Raw genomic sequence first — 21,520 nt, forward strand, 5'->3', positions numbered from 1 at the left:
TGGTATTGATGGTATTGATCGTATCGATGGTATTGATCGTTGTGATGGTATTGATCGTTGTCATGGTATTGATCGTATCGATGGTATTGATCGTTATGATGGTATTGATCGTTATGATGGTATTGATCGTTGTGATGGTATTGATGGTATTGATCGTTATGATGGTATTGATCGTTGTGATGGTATTGATCGTTGTGATGGTATTGATCGTTATGATGGTATTGATCGTTGTGATGGTATTGATCGTTATGATGGTATTGATGGTATTGATCGTTGTGATGGTATTGATCGTTATGATGGTATTGATCGTTGTGATGGTATTGATCGTTGTGATGGTATTGATCGTTGTGATGGTATTGATCGTATCGATGGTATTGATCGTTATGATGGTATTGATCGTTATGATGGTATTGATCGTTGTGATGGTATTGATGGTATTGATCGTTATGATGGTATTGATCGTTATGATGGTATTGATCGTTGTGATGGTATTGATCGTTGTGATGGTATTGATCGTTGTCATGGTATTGATCGTATCGATGGTATTGATCGTATCGATGGTATTGATCGTTGTGATGGTATTGATCGTTGTCATGGTATTGATCGTATCGATGGTATTGATCGTTATGATGGTATTGATGGTATTGATCGTTGTGATGGTATTGATCGTTGTGATGGTATTGATCGTATCGATGGTATTGATCGTTGTGATGGTATTGATCGTTGTCATGGTATTGATCGTATCGATGGTATTGATCGTTATGATGGTATTGATCGTTGTCATGGTATTGATCGTATCGATGGTATTGATCGTTGTGATGGTATTGATCGTTGTGATGGTATTGATCGTTATGATGGTATTGATCGTTATGATGGTATTGATCGTTATGATGGTATTGATCGTTGTGATGGTATTGATCGTTGTGATGGTATGGTATTGATCGTTGTGATGGTATTGATGGTATTGATCGTTATGATGGTATTGATCGTTGTGATGGTATTGATCGTTATGATGGTATTGATCGTTGTGATGGTATTGATCGTTGTGATGGTATTGATCGTATCGATGGTATTGATCGTTGTGATGGTATTGATCGTTGTCATGGTATTGATCGTATCGATGGTATTGATCGTATCGATGGTATTGATCGTTGTGATGGTATTGATCGTTGTCATGGTATTGATCGTATCGATGGTATTGATCGTTATGATGGTATTGATCGTTGTCATGGTATTGATCGTATCGATGGTATTGATCGTTATGATGGTATTGATCGTTATGATGGTATTGATCGTTGTGATGGTATTGATCGTTGTGATGGTATTGATCGTTATGATGGTATTGATCGTTGTCATGGTATTGATCGTATCGATGGTATTGATCGTTATGATGGTATTGATCGTTATGATGGTATTGATCGTTATGATGGTATTGATCGTTGTGATGGTATTGATCGTTGTGATGGTATGGTATTGATCGTTGTGATGGTATTGATCGTTGTCATGGTATTAACGGTATCGATCGGCTCTACTCACTCTTGGTGACGCAGTGCTCGGCCGGCAGCAGCCTCTTCTTCATCAGACCCTGAAGCACCGAGCGGACCGACGGGCGGTGGACCAGCTGGAGGACGAACAGGTGAGACTGTGGAGAGACACACAGGTACGTTAGTGTTAGTGGATGAGTGATGAGTGGATGAGTGATGAGATGTGAGTGGATGAGTGGATGAGTGATGAGTGATGAGATGTGAGTGGATGAGTGATGAGTGGATGAGTGATGAGATGTGAGTGGATGAGTGGATGAGTGATGAGTGATGAGTGATGAGATGTGAGTGGATGAGTGATGAGTGGATGAGTGATGAGATGTGAGTGGATGAGTGGATGAGTGATGAGTGGATGAGTGATGAGATGTGAGTGGATGAGTGATGAGATGTGAGTGGATGAGTGATGAGTGATGAGTGGATGAGTGATGAGATGTGAGTGGATGAGTGATGAGTGATGAGTGGATGAGTGATGAGATGTGAGTGGATGAGTGATGAGTGATGAGTGGATGAGTGATGAGATGTGAGTGGATGAGTGATGAGATGTGAGTGGATGAGTGATGAGTGATGAGATGTGAGTGGATGAGTGATGAGATGTGAGTGGATGAGTGGATGAGTGATGAGTGGATGAGTGATGAGATGTGAGTGGATGAGTGATGAGTGGATGAGTGATGAGTGAATGAGTGATGAGTGGATGAGTGATGAGATGTGAGTGGATGAGTGGATGAGTGATGAGTGATGAGATGTGAGTGGATGAGTGATGAGTGATGAGTGGATGAGATGTGAGTGGATGATTGGATGAGTGATGAGTGATGAGATGTGAGTGGATGAGTGGATGAGTGATGAGTGGATGAGTGATGAGTGGATGAGATGTGAGTGGATGAGTGGATGAGTGATGAGTGATGAGTGGATGAGTGATGAGATGTGAGTGGATGAGTGGATGAGTGGATGAGTGATGAGATGTGAGTGGATGAGTGATGAGTGGATGAGTGATGAGATGTGAGTGGATGAGTGGATGAGTGATGAGTGATGAGATGTGAGTGGATGAGTGATGAGTGGCTGAGTGATGAGTGGATGAATGATGAGTGATGTGTGGATGAGCTGAGTGATGAGTGGATGAGTGGATGATTGATGAGTGGATGAGTGGATGAGTGATGAGTGGATGAATGATGAGTGATGTGTGGATGAGCTGAGTGATGAGTGGATGATTGATGAGTGGATGAGTGATGAGTGGATGAGTGATGAGTGGATGAGTGATGAGTGGATGATTGATGAGAGGTGAGTGGATGAGTGATGAGTGGATGAGATGAGTGGATGAGTGGATGAGTGATGAGTGGATGAGTGATGTGAGTGGATGAGTGGATGAGTGGATGAGTGATGAGTGATGAGCTGAGTGATGAGCTGAGTGATGTGTGGATGAGTGGATGATTGATGAGAGGTGAGTGGATGAGTGGATGAGTGATGAGTGATGAGTGATGAGTGGATGAGTGATGAGATGTGAGTGGATGAGTGGATGAGTGATGAGTGATGAGTGGATGAGTGATGAGATGTGAGTGGATGAGTGATGAGTGGATGAGATGTGAGTGGATGAGTGGATGAGTGATGAGTGGATGAGTGATGAGTGATGAGGGGATGAGTGATGAAATGTGAGTGGATGAGTGGATGAGTGATGAGTGGCTGAGTGATGAGCTGAGTGATGAGTGGATGAATGATGAGAGGTGAGTGGATGAGTGATGAGTGGATGAGATGAGTGGATGATTGATGAGAGGTGAGTGGATGAGTGGATGAGTGATGAGATGAGTGGATGAGTGATGAGTGGATGAGTGATGAGTGGATGATTGATGAGTGGATGATTGATGAGAGGTGAGTGGATGAGTGATGAGTGGATGAGATGAGTGGATGATTGATGAGAGGTGAGTGGATGAGTGGATGAGTGATGAGATGAGTGGATGAGTGATGAGTGGATGAGTGATGAGTGGATGAGTGATGAGTGATGAGTGGATGAGTGATGAGATGAGTGATGAGTGGATGATTGATGAGAGGTGAGTGGATGAGTGGATGAGTGATGAGTGGATGAGTGGATGAGTGGATGAGGTTCTTACGCAGCAGCAGGCGGTGACGGTGATCTGGATGGTGTTCCTGCCCGGCTGGCACACCTGCTTCAGGTACAAGGGCTTGTGGGAAGTCTTGTTGTCGCCTCGTTCGATGGTGAGAGGGGTCGCGTTCACGCTCACCTGAGACAGAGGAGCAGAGGTTTGAGACAAAGGAGACAAAAGGAAAGGAGACAAAGGAGGACATGAAGGTCAGACCTGGACCGAGGCCGGCCAGTTGGTGTTCATCTGCCGATCCTCGTGGTGGTAACACTTAAACTGGAGCTCCAGGTCCGGTCTGAGACACACACACACACACACACACACACACACACACACACACACACACACATTACATTACATGTCATTTAGCTGACGCTTTTATCCAAAGTGACTTACAATCATGTGACATTAACACACCTTAGAACAGCTACAGGGAACAACTCAGGGTTAAGGGTCTTGCTCAAGGACACATCGACTAGGGCGGGGATTGAACCAACAACCCCCTGATTGAAAGACGGACCTGCTAACCACTGACGCATAGTCACCTATTAACTTTGTTAATGTGTGTGTGTGTGAGTGTGTATGTGTGGTGTGTGTGTGTGTATGTGTGGTGTGTGTGTGTGTGTGTGTATGTGTGGTGTGTGTGTGTGTGTGTGTGTGTGTGTGTGTATGTGTGGTGTGTGTGTGTGTGTGTGTGTGTGTGGTGTGTGTGTGTGTGTGGTGTGTGTGTGTGTGTGTGTGTGTATGTGTGGTGTGTGTGTGTGTGTGTGTGTGTATGTATGTGTGTGTGTGTGTGTGTGTGTGTGTGTATGTGTGGTGTGTGTGTGTGTGTGTGTGTATGTGTGGTGTGTGTGTGTGTGTGTATGTGTGGTGTGTGTGTGTGTGTGTGTGTGTATGTATGTGTGTGTGTGTGTGTGTGTGTGTGTGTATGTGTGGTGTGTGTGTGTGTGTGTGTGTATGTGTGGTGTGTGTGTGTGTGTGTATGTGTGGTGTGTGTGTGTGTGTGTGTGTGTGTGTATGTGTGGTGTGTGTGTGTATGTGTGGTGTGTGTGTGTGTGTGTGTGTATGTGTGTGTGTATGTGTGGTGTGTGTGTGTGTGTGTGTGTGTATGTGTGGTGTGTGTGTGTGTGTGTGTGTGTGTGTGTATGTGTGGTGTGTGTGTGTGTGTGTGTGTGTGTGGTGTGTGTGTGTGTATGTGTGGTGTGTGTGTGTGTGTGTGTGTGTATGTGTGTGTGTATGTGTGGTGTGTGTGTGTGTGTGTGTGTGTGTATGTGTGGTGTGTGTGTGTGTGTGTGTGTGTGTGTGTACCTCATGATGAGTGTTTTGTAGACGGAGTCTCTCAGCTGGAAGACGTGGTTGCTGACCGCCAGGTTGTGCTCTAATCTGAAGGGCTCTAGGACCACGCCGTCACGCACCGGGAAGGTCAGCCGCAGGTCGTCACTCGGGTTACCTGTTGACAGGAAGTCAGCACAGGTCAGACACCCGCACACCCACCGTGACGTCACACAGTGTGTGTGTGTGTGTTATCATGAGTGTGTGGACCTGAAGGGGGGGGCGGCAGGCCGGCCATGTTGGGTTTGATGTCAGGCAGGAAGGAAGAGGGCGGCGGCTTCACGTCACTGTTGCCTGGCGACATGTAGGGCGGGGCCATGGAGCTGCTGGGGGTGATGGGGGGGGTCGGGTTACCAGGAACGGGAGAGGAGGGGTAACCTGGCAACCCTCGACCCGGCTGGGGGGGGGGGGGGAATAAACGTCATCTGTTATTATTCATACAGCACCTTAATATGTTTGTTTATTGAATGCAGCAGAACATCAAGATTCCCTGGATGTAAATAACGTTGATGATCAGTATATATATATATATATATATAGGAATAATATTTTAAGTAAAAATGATATCACAGCTCGTCTCACCCCTGACGGCTGGTTGAAGGAGGTGTAGACTCCAGCGGCGCCTCCTGTTGTCATGGCGTTCTGACCTCCCCCCTGACCGTTAAACTGCTCCTGCTGCATTAGCAACAAACAACAACAACAACAACAACACACGTTAATGTTTACCTGCTTTACCTTTTATTACGTGTGGAGACACAACACCCATAAAGCTCCTCACCTTGTAGTACTGCGAGTTGGGGGGTCCTGAGGGGGGGTATTGTGGGAGGGACATCTTATGGGTCTGATAGGAGGGGGAGGAGCCAGAGCGTTGGGGGGCGGGGCCGGGGCCGCTGGGACCTGCAGGTAAACAGACAGGAAAGACCCTCAATAACGGATCATCACACCTGAACCTTCAGGAGATATGCTAACAGTTCACCTTTGCTTCCAGTCTTTGTGCTAAGCTAAGACATAAAACATCTACTTTTGTATATTTTAACTGTTTTTTATCTTTTCACAAATTATTAAGACTCCTGGTTGACCTGCTACCAAAGCCTCTAGTTTTTAATGATTCTTTTTTTATTAACAACTAAACAAACATTCCAACGCGTAAACAATAGAATAACTGTTAAAGTATAAAATATTTAACTTTGGAAAAGAGACCATAAATCTGAACAGATTTAGCTTTAAGCTCATTGTTTCTTTAAGGGTAGAAGGTGATTGTACCTGGATGGTACTGCATGTTGGGGCTGGAGTACGGGCCGTGACCGCCCCCACCTGACCCTGGAATTGAACCGCCGGCACCGCCGGGACCCGACATCACGCTCACGCTGGGCCCGACCTGAACGCTGTACTGCTGCGGCATTCCTGGGAAAGACTGAGGACCACGGAGACGCTAGTTATGTGTGAATAAAGAAGCTTTATGTTCATATCTCATCTGAAATAAAAAGGAACCATTTGAAGCCGGTCCAGACTCTCACCTCAGAGCTGTAGGGCCGTTTCAGGCCCTGCGGGGGCCTCAGGTGGCCCTGCTGAGGTCCGGGGCCATAGTTAGGGTGCTGAGGGTGCTGTGGGTGCTGAGGGTGCTGAGGGTGCTGTTGATGCTGTTGGTGCTGAGGGTGCTGTGGGTGCTGAGGGACCCTCTGGGGCCCCCCCCCAGGTCCATACATTGGGCCCATTGAGGGAGGGCCCCTGGTAGGTCCAGGCCCAGGGCCCATACCTCCGGGGGCCATGCCAGGGGGGCCACGGGAGCCAGAGTGGGCCATGAACTGGTTGTTATAGGCTGGACCTCCCATCTGGCACAACAAACGGATTCCAGATTTAAAAAGAGGTCAAACACCTGAAGTCTCCAGCAGAGGGAGCAGTAACCCAGCGCTCCTCTCTCCTCACCTGTCCATAGTTCATGTCCTGGTTCTGTTTCTCCTGGATGGCGGCGACGGTTGCCGTGGCGGTGGCCGTGGCCGTGGCGGCTGCAGCAGCGACGGCGGCGGCGGCGGCGGCCTGAGAGAAGTCGGCCGAACCTCTGGAGCCGCCAGCGTTCGACGGGTAACTAACAATAACACAAATAAATCAGCCATTAGTTATTAAATACAGTCAAAATAAAATGTTCCTCACAAGTTGTTAGAAAAAGAAAAAAAAAGAAAGTTCCAGAAAACAAGTAATTTTGATCAAATGAGTCTCAAAATATTATTATTTTTTAATTCTCAACTATAATTCACCAGTAAGCAGAAGGACGTGATAATAACTTTCAGAGCGTGTAAAACACATGGTTACTAAACCTGAACCACGCCAGAGGAACCAGACCCACCTGCTCGGGTACCCCCCCGGTCCTCCTCCGTAGCCCCCGCTCGTGCGGCCGTACATGCCCTGGTTCATGTAGCCTTTGCTGGGCTCGCCGTAGCCCTGCTGACCCATGTAGCCTCCGTGCCCGCCGGCCATGCCCGGACCCCCAGGGCCCTGCATCATGGGGCCCCCGCCCGGGTTGGCCCCGGGCCCCATCACCCCTCCACCCATTCCCTGATGGACACACAAACACACACAACAGTTTAACAGAACTTCATGAAGACGTAATCAAGCGCTGCTTCCTGTTTGGTGATGTCATACCTGGCTGGCCGAGGGATTGGTCACCCCCCACACGGTGGTTACCACGGAGAGGGATCCTGTGGGCTGATTGGTGGGCTGCTGCCAGCTGGAGGGGTCGTAGGGGTACGAACCCTCACTGCACACACACACACACACACACACACACACACACACACACACACACACACACACACACACACACGCACGCACACACGCACACACATATGAACGATAAAGACTTCATTAAAAGATCAATTCAATATGGAAGTGTGTGTGTGTGTACCTGTGTGTGTACCTGTGTGTGTGTGTGTGTGTGTACCTGTGTGTGTGTGTGTGTGTGTACCTGTGTGGGTTGTTGCCCAGTCCCGCCTTCATCTGGTTTAGAGGGTTCATGGTGGGGGGGGCTGGTGGCTCGCCGGCGTCCAATCAGACAGAGACAAACTCCTGGAGAGACAGAGGATTAATTGATTATTTCCCATCATGCCTCAAAGTGACGTGTGAGTGACATCATCTGAGAATAATGGTTAATAATTAACTGATGGTTACTTTGATTTTGATCACTGTAAATGTAATAATAATAATTAACTAAATATAGATCTGGTCTCTGCATCTGGAGACTATGTAGTCTTTCTCTACTAACCTTCAAAGCAGAACTGTGGGTTCTTTAACCATTTCACTAGCCACTCAGACTCCTTCACTAGCCACTCGGACTCCTTCACTAGCCACTCGGACTCCTTCACTAGCCACTGACTAGTTGACTCCTTCACTAGCCACTGACTAGTTGACTCCTTCACTAGCCACTCGGACTCCTTCACTAGCCACTGACTAGTTGACTCCTTCACTAGCCACTGACTAGTTGACTCCTTCACTAGCCACTCGGACTCCTTCACTAGCCACTGACTAGTTGACTCCTTCACTAGCCACTGACTAGTTGACTCCTTCACTAGCCACTCGGACTCCTTCACTAGCCACTGACTAGTTGACTCCTTCACTAGCCACTGACTAGTTGACTCCTTCACTAGCCACTGACTAGTTGACTCCTTTACTAGCCACTGACTAGTTGACTCCTTCACTAGCCACTGACTAGTTGACTCCTTTACTAGCCACTGACTAGTTGACTCCTTCACTAGCCACTGACTAGTTGACTCCTTCACTAGCCACTGACTAGTTGACTCCTTTACTAGCCACTGACTAGTTGACTCCTTCACTAGCCACTGACTAGTTGACTCCTTCACTAGCCACTGACTAGTTGACTCCTTCACTAGCCACTGACTAGTTGACTCCTTCACTAGCCACTGACTAGTTGACTCCTTCACTAGCCACTGACTAGTTGACTCCTTCACTAGCCACTGACTAGTTGACTCCTTCACTAGCCACTGACTAGTTGACTCCTTTACTAGCCACTGACTAGTTGACTCCTTCACTAGCCACTGACTAGTTGACTCCTTCACTAGCCACTGACTAGTTGACTCCTTCACTAGCCACTGACTTGTTGACCAACCACAACATGAATAAGTTGCAGCGCATCGAGTCTCGACGACTCCAAACAAACTCAATGAAACGCTTTAGTGTTCGAGTGTGTCGCCCGGACAAGTCACACACACACACACACACACACACACACACACACACACACACACACACACACACACTGAATTGGTCTTTATCGTTCATATGTCACGACACATCAACACTCGTTATTATCTTTATACGCAACTAAATAACAACGTTTTAGTTAACTAAGAATCTGGAATTCACCCCCAATAACTGTTGAACTACCGCTTAGGTATATTGTTCATATATATATATACACATGTACATATATACACACAAACGCCAACGCCAACACAAACACCAACAAACACCATCACCAACAAACACCATCACCAACACAAACACCATCACCAACACCAACAAACACCATCACCAACACAAACACCATCACCAACACCAACACCATCACCATCACAAACGCCAACACCAACACAAACACAAACACCAACACCAACACAAACAAACACCAACACCATCACAAACGCCAACACCAACACAAACACCAACACAAACAAACACCAACACAAACAAACACCATCACCAACACCATCACCAACACCAACGCCAACACAAACACCATCACCATCACAAACGCCAACACCATCACCAACACCAACGCCAACACAAACACCATCACCATCACCAACGCCAACACAAACGCCAACACCATCACCAACACCAACGCCAACACAAACACCATCACCAACACCAACACAAACACAAACACCATCACCATCACAAACGCCATCACCAACACCATCACAAACGCCAACACCAACACAAACACAAACACCAACACAAACAAACACCATCACCAACACCATCACAAACGCCAACACCAACACAAACACAAACACCAACACAAACAAACACCATCACCAACACCATCACCAACACCAACGCCAACACAAACACCATCACCAACACCATCACCATCACAAACGCCAACACCAACACAAACACAAACACCAACGAACACAAACAAACACCAACACCAACACCAACACAAACACAAACGCCAACACCAACACCATCACCAACACCAACACCAACACCAACACAAACACCAACACCAACACAAACGCCATCACCAACACCAACACCAACACCAACACAAACACCAACACCAACACCAACACCAACACCAACACCAACACAAACACCAACACCAACACCAACACCAACACAAACGCCAACACCAACACAAACGCCAACGCCAACGCCAACACCAACACCAACACCAACACAAACGCCATCACCAACACCAACACCAACACCAACACAAACACCAACACCAACACCAACACCAACACCAACACCAACACAAACACCAACACCAACACCAACACCAACACAAACGCCAACACCAACACCATCACCAACACCAACACCAACACCAACACCATCACCAACACCAACACCAACACAAACGCCAACACCAACACCAACACCAACACAAACGCCAACACCAACACCAACACAAACGCCAACACCAACACCAACACAAACGCCAACGCCAACACAAACACTAACACAAACACAAACACCAACACAAACACCAACACCAACGAACACAAACACCAACAAACGCCAACACCAACACAAACACCAACACCAACACCAACACCAACACAAACACAAACACCAACACAAACACCAACACCAACGAACACAAACACCAACAAACGCCAACACCAACACCAACACAAACACCAACGCCAACACAAACACCAACACAAACACAAACACCAACACAAACACCAACACCAACACCAACAAACACCAACAAACACCAACACCAACACAAACACAAACACCAACACCAACACCATCGCCAACGCCAACGCAAACTGCTGATAATAATAATAATAATAATAAAGGTCACATTTAATTACCAGATTTGTGAATGGACTTTGGTCTGAGGGTCAGAGACAGTAAATATTCATGTTTCAGGAACACTTCATTGGTTTGAGCTACAAGCAGCCAGCATACTATTTACTTAGATTAAATAAATATATTTTTATATATATATAGTTATTTATATTACAATACAAATTGTTAAATTAAAATAAATAAAACAACATTATAATAGACGTGTCAAGCTGTTTATTAAGTTAACAAACTAAAATCACTGTCTTCAAACTAAAGACACATTAAAAACATTTATATTTATGTTATAGCTGACGTATACATGATATTAATATAATAATAATAATACAATAATAATATTATAATGAAAATATAATAATAATAATAATAATAATAATGATAATAATAATAATAAGAGCAGCTCGAGTAAGGAGACATTTTGAGATTCCTTCACCAGGTCGAAGCTAATGCTACATGCTAATATGCTAACGAGACGACAACAAGCCGCCGCGTCTAAAAACGTACTAAAACAATAACAATAACAATAATAACACTTTATCTCACGAGGACACGAAGCGAGGACACAACGTCTGATAATACATTTAATATTGATCACGTTTTGTTGATAATATTTGAGTGTTTGACAGCTAGCTAACCGGTTAGCATCGCTAGCTACTGCGGGCTGTGACAATGGAGGCTAACAGTTAGCTTCAGCTAGCTGCTTCCTCTCAGCTCTAAACATGTGGACCCGGACGGGGACCGGTACAGGGACCAGGATCAGGACCGGCACCCGGTCCGGGTTTATGATCGATACATATTAGATGTGGATCTCACGGACCCTTAAAGCAGACCTACCTCCTCTCACTTCCCCGGAGTCCGAGCCCTCCTCCAGGCCTCCGGGCATCAAGGACCCAGAACGGTCCGCTACCAGAACCCAGACCGGTCCGCTACTCAAACCCAGGTTGCTCCACTACCAGAACCCGTTCAAAGATGCCCCACAAGATCCACAAACGTCCCGATTAAATCCTGCACGGAGGCCGAGACTGAGTCGTGTTTTTGAGTCCAGTCTTAATATCCGGGTCCAGATCCAGGAGGAGAACCGGGTCAAGGATCCAGGAAGAAAACTGGGTCCAGGAGCTCCTCTTAAAGTATAAATAAATAGAGTCTCGTGAACGACGGAGCTTCAATGTCTTCTGGACGTTAAACTCCGCGGTGTTTCCTCCGCATCGCTACGGTGGAGAAATCAGACAGACAGGAGGAGGAGGGGGGAGAGAAGGAGGAGGGGGGGGGAGAGAAGGAGGAGGGGGGGGAGGGGGGAGAGGGGAGGAGGGGGGGGGAGAGAAGGAGGAGGGGGGGAGAGGAGGAAAGGGGGGAGAGAAGGAGGAGAGGAGGGGGGGAGGGAGAGAAGGAGGGGGGGAGAGGGAGAGAAGGAGGAGGGGCGGGGGGACAGACAGGAGGAGGGGGGGAGGGGGGGGGAAGAGAAGGAGGAGAGGAGGGGAGGGGGGAGAGAAGGAGGAGGGGGGGGGGAAGAGAAGGAGGAGGGGGGGGGAAGAGAAGGAGGAAGGGAGGGGGGAGAGAAGGAGGAGGGGCGGGGGGGAAAGGAGGAGAAGGAGGGGAGGGGGGAGAAAAGGAGGGGGGCCTCTTATTCTTCAGGATGTTCCTCTTGTTCTTAAAGATGTTCCTCTTGTTCTTCAGGATGTTCCTCTTGTTCTTAAAGATGTTAATCTTGTTCTTCAGGATGTTCCTCTTGTTCTTCAGGATGTTCCCCTTGTTCTTCAGGATGTTCCTCTTGTTCTTCAGGATGTTCCTCTTGTTCTTAAAGATGTTAATCTTGTTCTTCAGGATGTTCCTCTTGTTCTTCAGGATGTTCCCCTTGTTCTTCAGGATGTTCCTCTTGTTCTTCAGGATGTTCCTCTTGTTCTTAAAGATGTTAATCTTGTTCTTCAGGATGTTCCTCTTGTTCTTCAGGATGTTCCCCTTGTTCTTCAGGATGTTCCCCTTGTTCTTCAGGATGTTCCTCTTATTCTTCAGGATGTTCCCCTTGTTCTTCAGGATGTTCCTCTTGTTCTTCAGGATGTTCCTCTTGTTCTTAAAGATGTTAATCTTGTTCTTAAAGATGTTAATCTTGTTCTTCAGGGCGTTCCTCTTGTTCTTCAGGATGTTCCTCTTGTTCTTCAAGATGTTCCCCTTGTTCTTCGGGATGTTCCTCTTGTTCTTCAGGGCGTTCCCCTTGTTCTTCAGGATGTTCCTCTTGTTCTTCAGGGCGTTCCCCTTGTTCTTCAGGATGTTCCTCTTGTTCTTCAGGATGTTCCCCTCGTTCTTCAGGATGTTCCTCTTGTTCTTCAGGATGTTCCTCTTGTTCTTCAGGATGTTCCTCTTGTTCTTCAAGATGTTCCCCTCGTTCTTCGGGATGTTCCTCTTGTTCTTCAGGGCGTTCCCCTTGTTCTTCAGGATGTTCCTCTTGTTCTTCAGGGCGTTCCCCTTGTTCTTCAGGATGTTCCTCTTGTTCTTCAAGATGTTCCCCTTGTTCTTCGGGATGTTCCTCTTGTTTTTCAGGGCGTTCCCCTTGTTCTTCAGGATGTTCCTCTTGTTCTTCAGGGCGTTCCCCTTGTTCTTCAGGATGTTCCTCTTGTTCTTCAAGATGTTCCCCTTGTTCTTCGGGATGTTCCTCTTATTCTTCAGGATGTTCCCCTTGTTCTTCAGGATGTTCCTCTTGTTCTTAAAGATGTTAATCTTGTTCTTAAAGATGTTAATCTTGTTCTTCAGGGCGTTCCTCTTGTTCTTCAGGATGTTCCTCTTGTTCTTCAAGATGTTCCCCTTGTTCTTCGGTATGTTCCTCTTGTTCTTCAGGGCGTGCCCCTTGTTCTTCAGGATGTTCCTCTTGTTCTTCAGGGCGTTCCCCTTGTTCTTCAGGATGTTCCTCTTATTCTTCAGGATGTTCCCCTTGTTCTTCAGGATGTTCCTCTTGTTCTTCAGGATGTTCATCTTGTTCTTCAGGATGTTCCTCTTGTTCTACAGGATGTTCCTCTTATTCTTCAGGATGTTCCTCTTATTCTTCAGGATGTTCCCCTTGTTCTTCAGGATGTTCATCTTGTTCTTCAGGATGTTCCTCTTGTTCTTAAATATGTTCATCTTGTTCTTCAGGATGTTCCTCTTGTTCTTCAGGATGTTCATCTTGTTCTTCAGGATGTTCCTCTTGTTCTTCAGGATGTTCCCCTCGTTCTTCAGGATGTTCCTCTTGTTCTTCAGGATGTTCCTCTTGTTCTTCAGGATGTTCCTCTTGTTCTTCAAGATGTTCCCCTCGTTCTTCGGGATGTTCCTCTTGTTCTTCAGGGCGTTCCCCTTGTTCTTCAGGATGTTCCTCTTGTTCTTCAGGGCGTTCCCCTTGTTCTTCAGGATGTTCCTCTTGTTCTTCAAGATGTTCCCCTTGTTCTTCGGGATGTTCCTCTTGTTTTTCAGGGCGTTCCCCTTGTTCTTCAGGATGTTCCTCTTGTTCTTCAGGGCGTTCCCCTTGTTCTTCAGGATGTTCCTCTTGTTCTTCAAGATGTTCCCCTTGTTCTTCGGGATGTTCCTCTTATTCTTCAGGATGTTCCCCTTGTTCTTCAGGATGTTCCTCTTGTTCTTAAAGATGTTAATCTTGTTCTTAAAGATGTTAATCTTGTTCTTCAGGGCGTTCCTCTTGTTCTTCAGGATGTTCCTCTTGTTCTTCAAGATGTTCCCCTTGTTCTTCGGTATGTTCCTCTTGTTCTTCAGGGCGTGCCCCTTGTTCTTCAGGATGTTCCTCTTGTTCTTCAGGGCGTTCCCCTTGTTCTTCAGGATGTTCCTCTTATTCTTCAGGATGTTCCCCTTGTTCTTCAGGATGTTCCTCTTGTTCTTCAGGATGTTCATCTTGTTCTTCAGGATGTTCCTCTTGTTCTACAGGATGTTCCTCTTATTCTTCAGGATGTTCCTCTTATTCTTCAGGATGTTCCCCTTGTTCTTCAGGATGTTCATCTTGTTCTTCAGGATGTTCCTCTTGTTCTTAAATATGTTCATCTTGTTCTTCAGGATGTTCCTCTTGTTCTTCAGGATGTTCCTCTTATTCTTCAGGATGTTCCCCTTGTTCTTCAGGATGTTCCTCTTGTTCTTCAGGATGTTCCCCTTGTTCTTCAGGATGTTCCTCTTGTTCTTAAAGATGTTAATCTTGTTCTTCAGGATGTTCCTCTTATTCTTCAGGATGTTCCCCTTGTTTTTCAGGATGTTCCTCTTATTCTTCAGGATGTTCCCCTTGTTCTTCAGGATGTTCCTCTTGTTCTTCAGGATGTTCCTCTTGTTCTTAAAGATGTTAATCTTGTTCTTAAAGATGTTAATCTTGTTCTTCAGGGCGTTCCTCTTGTTCTTCAGGAAGTTCCTCTTGTTCTTCAAGATGTTCCCCTTGTTCTTCAGGATGTTCCTCTTGTTCTTCAGGGCGTTCCCCTTGTTCTTCAGGATGTTCCCCTTGTTCTTCAGGATGTTCCTCTTGTTCTTCAGGATGTTCATCTTGTTCTTTAGGATGTTCCTCTTGTTCTACAGGATATTCCTCTTATTCTTCAGGATGTTCCTCTTATTCTTCAGGATGTTCCCCTTGTTCTTCAGGATGTTCATCTTGTTCTTCAGGATGTTCCTCTTGTTCTTAAAGATGTTAATCTTGTTCTTAAAGATGTTAATCTTGTTCTTCAGGGCGTTCCTCTTGTTCTTCAGGATGTTCCTCTTGTTCTTCAAGATGTTCCCCTTGTTCTTCAGGATGTTCCTCTTGTTCTTCAGGGCGTTCCCCTTGTTCTTCAGGATGTTCCTCTTGTTCTTCAGGGCGTTCCCCTTGTTCTTCAGGATTTTCCTCTTGTTCTTCAGGATGTTCCTCTTATTCTTCAGGATGTTCCCCTTGTTCTTCAGGATGTTCATCTTGTTCTACAGGATGTTCCTCTTATTCTTCAGGATGTTCCTCTTATTCTTCAGGATGTTCCCCTTGTTCTTCAGGATGTTCATCTTGTTCTTCAGGATGTTCCTCTTGTTCTTAAAGATGTTCATCTTGTTCTTCAGGATGTTCCTCTTGTTCTTCAGGATGTTCATCTTGTTCTTCAGGATGTTCCTCTTATTCTTCAGGATGTTCCCCTTGTTCTTCAGGATGTTCCTCTTGTTCTTCAGGATGTTCCTCTTGTTCTTAAAGATGTTAATCTTGTTCTTAAAGATGTTAATCTTGTTCTTCAGGGCGTTCCTCTTGTTCTTCAGGATGATCCTCTTGTTCTTCAAGATGTTCCCCTTGTTCTTCAGGATGTTCTTCAGGGCGTTCCCCTTGTTCTTCAGGATGTTCCTCTTATTCTTCAGGATGTTCCCCTTGTTCTTCAGGATGTTCCTCTTATTCTTCAGGATGTTCATCTTGTTCTTCAGGATGTTCCTCTTATTCTTCAGGATTTTCCCCTTGTTCTTCAGGATGTTCCTCTTATTCTTCAGGATGTTCCCCTTGTTCTTCAGGATGTTCTTCTTGTTCTTCAGGATGTTCCTCTTGTTCTTAAAGATGTTAATCTTGTTCTTAAAGATGTTAATCTTGTTCTTCAGGGCGTTCCTCTTGTTCTTCAGGATGTTCCTCTTGTTCTTCAAGATGTTCCCCTTGTTCTTCAGGATGTTCCTCTTATTCTTCAGGATGTTCCCCTTGTTCTTCAGGATGTTCCTTTTGTTCTTCAGGATGTTCCCCTTGTTCTTCAGGATGTTCCTCTTGTTCTTAAATATGTTAATCTTGTTCTTCAGGATGTTCCTCTTATTCTTCAGGATGTTCCCCTTGTTCTTCAGGATGTTCCTCTTATTCTTCAGGATGTTCCTCTTATTCTTCAGGATTTTCCCCTTGTTCTTCAGGATGTTCCTCTTATTCTTCAGGATGTTCCCCTTGTTCTTCAGGATGTTCTTCTTGTTCTTCAGGATGTTCCTCTTGTTCTTAAAGATGTTAATCTTGTTCTTAAAGATGTTAATCTTGTTCTTCAGGGCGTTCCTCTTGTTCTTCAGGATGTTCCTCTTGTTCTTCAAGATGTTCCCCTTGTTCTTCAGGATGTTCCTCTTATTCTTCAGGATGTTCCCCTTGTTCTTCAGGATGTTCCTTTTGTTCTTCAGGATGTTCCCCTTGTTCTTCAGGATGTTCCTCTTGTTCTTAAATATGTTAATCTTGTTCTTCAGGATGTTCCTCTTATTCTTCAGGATGTTCCCCTTGTTCTTCAGGATGTTCCTCTTATTCTTCAGGATGTTCCACTTGTTCTTCAGGATGTTCCTCTTGTTCTTCAGGATGTTCCTCTTGTTCTTAAATATGTTCCTCTTGTTCTTAAATATGTTAATATTGTTCTTAAAGATGTTAATCTTGTTCTTCAGGGCGTTCCTCTTGTTCTTCAGGATGTTCATCTTGTTCTTCAGGATGTTCCTCTTGTTCTACAGGATATTCCTCTTATTCTTCAGGATGTTCCTCTTATTCTTCAGGATGTTCCCCTTGTTCTTCAGGATGTTCATCTTGTTCTTCAGGATGTTCCTCTTGTTCTTAAAGATGTTAATCTTGTTTTTAAAGATGTTAATCTTGTTCTTCAGGGCGTTCCTCTTGTTCTTCAGGATGTTCCTCTTGTTCTTCAAGATGTTCCCCTTGTTCTTCAGGATGTTCCTCTTGTTCTTCAGGGCGTTCCCCTTGTTCTTCAGGATGTTCCTCTTGTTCTTCAGGGCGTTCCCCTTGTTCTTCAGGATTTTCCTCTTGTTCTTCAGGATGTTCCTCTTATTCTTCAGGATGTTCCCCTTGTTCTTCAGGATGTTCATCTTGTTCTACAGGATGTTCCTCTTATTCTTCAGGATGTTCCTCTTATTCTTCAGGATGTTCCCCTTGTTCTTCAGGATGTTCATCTTGTTCTTCAGGATGTTCCTCTTGTTCTTAAAGATGTTCATCTTGTTCTTCAGGATGTTCCTCTTGTTCTTCAGGATGTTCATCTTGTTCTTCAGGATGTTCCTCTTATTCTTCAGGATGTTCCCCTTGTTCTTCAGGATGTTCCTCTTGTTCTTCAGGATGTTCCTCTTGTTCTTAAAGATGTTAATCTTGTTCTTAAAGATGTTAATCTTGTTCTTCAGGGCGTTCCTCTTGTTCTTCAGGATGATCCTCTTGTTCTTCAAGATGTTCCCCTTGTTCTTCAGGATGTTCTTCAGGGCGTTCCCCTTGTTCTTCAGGATGTTCCTCTTATTCTTCAGGATGTTCCCCTTGTTCTTCAGGATGTTCCTCTTATTCTTCAGGATGTTCATCTTGTTCTTCAGGATGTTCCTCTTATTCTTCAGGATGTTCCTCTTGTTCTACAGGATGTTCCACTTGTTCTACAGGATGTTCCTCTTATTCTTCAGGATGTTCCTCTTGTTCTACAGGATGTTCCTCTTATTCTTAAAGATGTTCCCCTTGTTCTTCAGGATGTTCATCTTGTTCTTAAAGATGTTCCTCTTGTTCCTCAGGCTGCTCTACTACTACTGACTCTACTACTACTGACTCTAATACTACTGACTCTACTACTACTGACTCTAATACTACTGACTCTACTACTAACTCTACTGACTCTACTACTATTGACTCTACTACTACTGACTCTACTACTGACTCTAATACTACTGACTCTACTACTATTGACTCTACTACTATTGACTCTAATACTACTGACTCTACTACTACTGACTCTACTACTACTGACTCTACTACTACTGACTCTACTACTATTGACTCTACTACTGACTCTACTACTATTGACTCTACTACTGACTCTAATACTACTGACTCTACTACTACTGACTCTACTACTGTCTCTACTACTATTGACTCTACTACTACTGACTCTACTACTACTGACTCTACTACTGACTCTAATACTACTGACTCTACTACTATTGACTCTACTACTATTGACTCTACTACTACTGACTCTACTACTACTGACTCTACTACTATTGACTCTACTACTGACTCTACTACTACTGACTCTACTACTGACTCTACTACTATTGACTCTACTACTGACTCTACTACTACTGACTCTAATACTATTGACTCTACTACTGACTCTAATACTACTGACTCTACTACTACTGACTCTACTACTGACTCTAATACTATTGACTCTACTACTACTGACTCTAATACTATTGACTCTACTACTGACTCTACTATTGACTCTACTACTACTGACTCTAATACTATTGACTCTAATACTACTGACTCTAATACTACTGACTCTACTACTATTGACTCTACTACTACTGACTCTACTACTACTGACTCTACTACTATTGACTCTAATACTACTGACTCTACTACTACTGACTCTAATACTATTGACTCTACTACTACTGACTCTAATACTATTGACTCTACTACTGACTCTACTATTGACTCTACTACTACTGACTCTAATACTATTGACTCTAATACTACTGACTCTAATACTACTGACTCTACTACTATTGACTCTACTACTACTGACTCTACTACTACTGACTCTACTACTATTGACTCTAATACTACTGACTCTACTACTACTGACTCTACTACTACTGACTCTACTACTGACTCTACTACTACTGACTCTAATACTACTGACTCTAATACTATTGACTCTACTACTGACTCTACTACTACTGACTCTACTACTACTGACTCTAATACTATTGACTCTACTATTGACTCTACTACTACTGACTCTACTACTACTGACTCTACTACTACTGACTCTAATACTATTGACTCTACTACTGACTCTACTACTACTGACTCTACTACTACTGACTCTACTACTATTGACTCTACTACTACTGACTCTACTACTACTGACTCTACTACTGACTCTACTACTACTGACTCTACTACTACTGACTCTAATACTACTGACTCTACTACTGACTCTACTACTACTGACTCTACTGCGGTCTGTGCCCCTGTGTGAACTGGGATGTGATGACTAGAATCTTAGTTTTGGTTTTACTCTGCCACACACAGTGAGGTGGCTACGTGGCTAGTGTAGCAGAGGGGATCCCGAAGGTCATAAAGAAAGGAACACTGAACACGTCAAGTGAAATCAGAGCTATCGGAACACAGCGGCCTTGTCCTGAAACGGGAAGTGAGAGGTGAGGTCCTTCAGAGAGTTCCCCAGGGCCTAGTCACATGTAGGGAGAGGGCTCCTCTGTGTGGTGGCCCAAAAGGAACAAAAGGAACCGCTCATCTCCACACCGCTGGAAGAGAGTTGCAATGGAATCTGAGATTATTACTGCTGGTTTCTAGAGATACTGCAGCTGCCCTCAACAAGTGCACAAGTTATACAAAGACTGAAAACAGTCAGGTCTGGCATTCCAGATGAGCTGGTGAGTGAAAATGGAAGTGCAGAGTTCCAGGAGTGCACATCCAGCCCTCAGCACCCACAGGGCAATGGGCACGGCTCCGATGAGCTATAGGTCCACTCCCTGCTCCACAAGCTTCGGTCCAGCCGAGCTGTCAGAACCACACTCCGACCCAAATGGCCCAGCAGGACAGAGTGACGGGAGGGGAAAGGCTCAACGGGCTCACCACCTCAACCACCGTCATGGAGCCAGGCCCGTACCTGCCCTGCAACCAGGAGATGTTGTGTTCTCCAAGTTGGTCCATAAGTCGTCATCAGCCACCATGGTAGACTGCTCCTGTCAGTCAGAGTGTGGCGACGCCCACAACCCCTCTACCCGGTCAGACTGTGACTGCAGGCAAGGCTTGACCTGTCATTCTCTCTCCTGACCACCAGGGGGCGACTCATATACATATATATATACATACATATATATATATATATACACATATATACATATATATACACATATATACATATATATACACATATATACATACATATACATACACATATATACATATATATATATATACATATATACGTAAATACATACACGTGTATATATATATTTTTATACATACATGTATATACATATATACACATTTTACCACCTTGAACTTTGACCCTTCGTCAGCTGTGCAAAGGATTGTGGGTCAGAATAACGAGAGGTTTCAGAAGGACCAAGAAGTTGCTGTTGATCTGCAGCCCGTTTCCATGGCAACTGAAACCCTCACACACACACAACAAACCTTGTGAGATCCAAGAGGAGACGAAGAAAGGAGGGAGGAAGAGGAGTAAACAAAGGAAAGGAGGGAGGAAGGAGGAGTAAACAAAGGAAAGGAGGGAGGAAGAGGAGTAAACAAAGGAAAGGAGGGAGGAAGGAGGAGTAAACAAAGGAAAGGAGGGAGGAAGAGGAGTAAACAAAGGAAAGGAGGGAGGAAGGAGGAGTAAACAAAGGAAGGAAATATGAGATCATCCTTTATTAGTATGAGAACAAGTACACACCAAATAAGTATGAATCGTAATAAGTATACACCTTAAGTATAACCCCAATGAGGTTATAAATATAACTGTCATTTACATGTTGTGTACATGTTGTTTACATGTTTACATGAAGGAGGCGACGCAGCAG

At 44.9% G+C, this 21,520-nt stretch overlaps 1 protein-coding gene across 1 annotated transcript in view; it reads right to left on the reverse strand.

Annotated features, from left to right (window-relative positions):
* Nucleotides 1–12,273, reverse strand: part of LOC117736020 (zinc finger MIZ domain-containing protein 2-like) — a 17,153-nt gene extending 4,880 nt beyond the window's left edge. Inside the window, 14 exon segments of the mRNA XM_034541015.1 lie at nt 1,537–1,642; nt 3,641–3,772; nt 3,848–3,926; nt 4,940–5,081; nt 5,174–5,360; nt 5,546–5,638; nt 5,742–5,860; nt 6,227–6,377; nt 6,481–6,795; nt 6,890–7,049; nt 7,308–7,516; nt 7,604–7,718; nt 7,926–8,026; nt 11,861–12,273. Of these exon segments, the coding sequence (XP_034396906.1) occupies nt 1,537–1,642; nt 3,641–3,772; nt 3,848–3,926; nt 4,940–5,081; nt 5,174–5,360; nt 5,546–5,638; nt 5,742–5,860; nt 6,227–6,377; nt 6,481–6,795; nt 6,890–7,049; nt 7,308–7,516; nt 7,604–7,718; nt 7,926–7,975 (1,858 nt within the window). The 5' untranslated portion in view covers nt 7,976–8,026; nt 11,861–12,273.
* Nucleotides 12,274–21,520: the final 9,247 nt, after the last annotated feature.

Source organism: Cyclopterus lumpus, chromosome 9, assembly GCF_009769545.1.
Source record: "Cyclopterus lumpus isolate fCycLum1 chromosome 9, fCycLum1.pri, whole genome shotgun sequence".
NCBI lineage: Eukaryota > Metazoa > Chordata > Actinopteri > Perciformes > Cyclopteridae > Cyclopterus > Cyclopterus lumpus.